The sequence below is a fragment of the Citrus sinensis genome, chromosome 1 (genome assembly GCF_022201045.2).
Source record: "Citrus sinensis cultivar Valencia sweet orange chromosome 1, DVS_A1.0, whole genome shotgun sequence".
Classification (NCBI taxonomy): domain Eukaryota; kingdom Viridiplantae; phylum Streptophyta; class Magnoliopsida; order Sapindales; family Rutaceae; genus Citrus; species Citrus sinensis.
Window position 1 is genome coordinate 7784152 of NC_068556.1, and position 2218 is coordinate 7786369.

The window sequence follows — 2218 nt, forward strand, 5'->3', positions numbered from 1 at the left end:
TGAGAGTGGAGCTATTGGCACCCCTCAAAACTCCACTTAAAAACTCAGTTTCTTAACATACCTCAATAAAAATATCGAAAAATTATATAATCTTTTGTAACACCTGTGAATGCCGAAAATAACCCTAATGTTGGGGTTTCTTCCTCATTCTTTTGTTGGGTTTGCTGCTGCATTAACCCTATTATATTATATGTAAAATATATGGGTGTAAAGAATTTTTATCAAGATCAAATTATTGTTCAACTTCTCCTCTGACTACTAAAGTACTAATCAAATAGATATACCCTGTCTTTCCCTTAGCAACTTTACCAGCTCTAAGGAAGTCTCTTAAAACCTCATTTTTCAAAAGAGTTATAGTAAATATTTTAAATTTTTTATCCCAAATTTCATTATAAATGATATATCATTTATTGAGTGGTTGGTAATTCTTTACGACATTTATTGAATTAATTTATAAATATCACATTATTTAGATAATTTTTTGAGATAAAAAATTTAGAATGTATAGCATTCCTCTTCCTGAAAAGTTCAAGGTCTTCAACGACTCATTTGTGAGTCCTCCCAAAAGCTCGAAGGCACATTAACAAGTCCTCCCAAGAGCTTATAACGTCGGATCCACCTCAGATTTGACCATTGATTCAATTCTTGCTCGACAAATTTTTAAACGGCCGCCAAAAATTAATTTTCACAATATTCCAGAACTTTATGTTGATCATAAATTGGTGTTTCTATGCTTTAATTACTAACTAATTTCCTACATCAGACTTTCATAAAATATGACAAACCATTCAAAGTTGGGCATGAATCATGTGATATTTACACTATAAAGTGTTCAATAGATATTTACACTCTGGTTTGTTACGAGCACAGTACTTTTTCAGTAAAATATTTATAATTAATAGGAAAATTATCCATCGTCCACTCGTATTATCACAGTTTTTTAAAAATATTTTTTTTTACAGGGCTCTACCAGAAGTTAATATTTTTTTCATTGGTCCACTCTCGTTATAATACCGTTAGAACTTTGCTGACATCATAAGAGTAAAATTGTCATTTCACAACGACATAGTGGTGGAAAGGAACAAAACAATATAACTTAAAGTGGAGTTCACAAAAAAATAAATTAAGAATTATATATTTTTGAAAAAATATGAAAAAAAAGGTAGTTGGTGGATAATTTACCTTTTACATTTGAGGGTAAAAAAGTCATTTACACAATATTCCATTAGTTTTCTTAACAGTCTCCAAACGAAAGTGGAAAAGTGAAAAGAAATATAATTTCAAGCGGATTCCAGCCAAAAAGAAAATTGTATATTTTTGAAAAAGTTGAAAAAAACAAGTGAACGGTGGATAATTTTCCCAATTAATACATTATTTATTTTTATCAAAATTATTTATATCAAATATAAATATATTTTATTTCATAAGTATGGTTTTAAGATAACGAACAGAGCCTTAATTATTTCTAGCCTGAGATTATGCGATGACGCCACTCCGACATACAGGGCAAGAATTAGAAAGGGAGATCCACGTGGAGATACACGTTGCATGGAACACGTGGCCGCATGGAACTTGCTTACCGGGAAATGCCTGCAGAAAATTTTCCATGCAGACCGTGCAACGGCCTTCGGTGGCAGCAACTGTTGGCAAGCTCGACACCGTCAATTCACTGTTCGTTTGCCCGTCGTGACTCTTTGGTTGGTCTTGATCTGGTGGCGTTGACGACGTGTTTGTGATCATCGTTAGTGCCTCGTCGAGGTTGAAGCTTTCATCAATTATTGGACTGCCTGAAACGATATTAGTGTTGATCGCCAGATAATATGGAGACGCCATTTTTGAGTGAGAGATAGAGAGAGAGAGAGAGCTAGAAATAAATTGAGGATGCATAAACCAAAAGTGTTCTGCTGGTGGTACTTTTATAGAAATGCTTTTGAGTCCACGCTTCTCACTGTGGAAAATTCTCCGCGTACGGCCCACGCGCGAGAAAGAAAATCAATAAGGAACGTTGTTTCTAGCGACCATTAGGAGCAGCTATGGTAAGGTATGAGACTTGCAAATAATTAATTTTCTTGTGTAATATATGTTAAATGGCATAATTTACCTTTCAGTTGCTGTCGATAATTAGCGAAAAAAATTGCAAAAAAAAAAAAAAAAGGTGATAGGAAAAACAAAGTCAAAGAGGGTGTGTTCTAAATGGGAGGGGTCCAGTCCAATGCTG

The 2218-nt window shown here is 33.9% G+C and overlaps 1 protein-coding gene across 1 annotated transcript; it reads right to left on the reverse strand.

Moving 5' to 3' along the window:
• Window positions 1-1476: 1476 nt before the first annotated feature.
• On the reverse strand, window positions 1477-1833 carry LOC107176656 (E3 ubiquitin-protein ligase RING1-like). Its single transcript, XM_015529473.3, has one exon. The coding sequence runs from the start codon at window positions 1831-1833 to the stop codon at window positions 1477-1479; it is 357 nt and encodes a 118-aa protein (XP_015384959.1).
• Between the last annotated feature and the right edge of the window lie 385 nt (window positions 1834-2218).

What these genes read in the sequence shown, in the direction of transcription:
- LOC107176656 (XM_015529473.3), bottom strand. Translation starts at nt 1,833, where the DNA reads ATGGCGTCTCCATATTATCTGGCGATCAACACTAATATCGTTTCAGGC.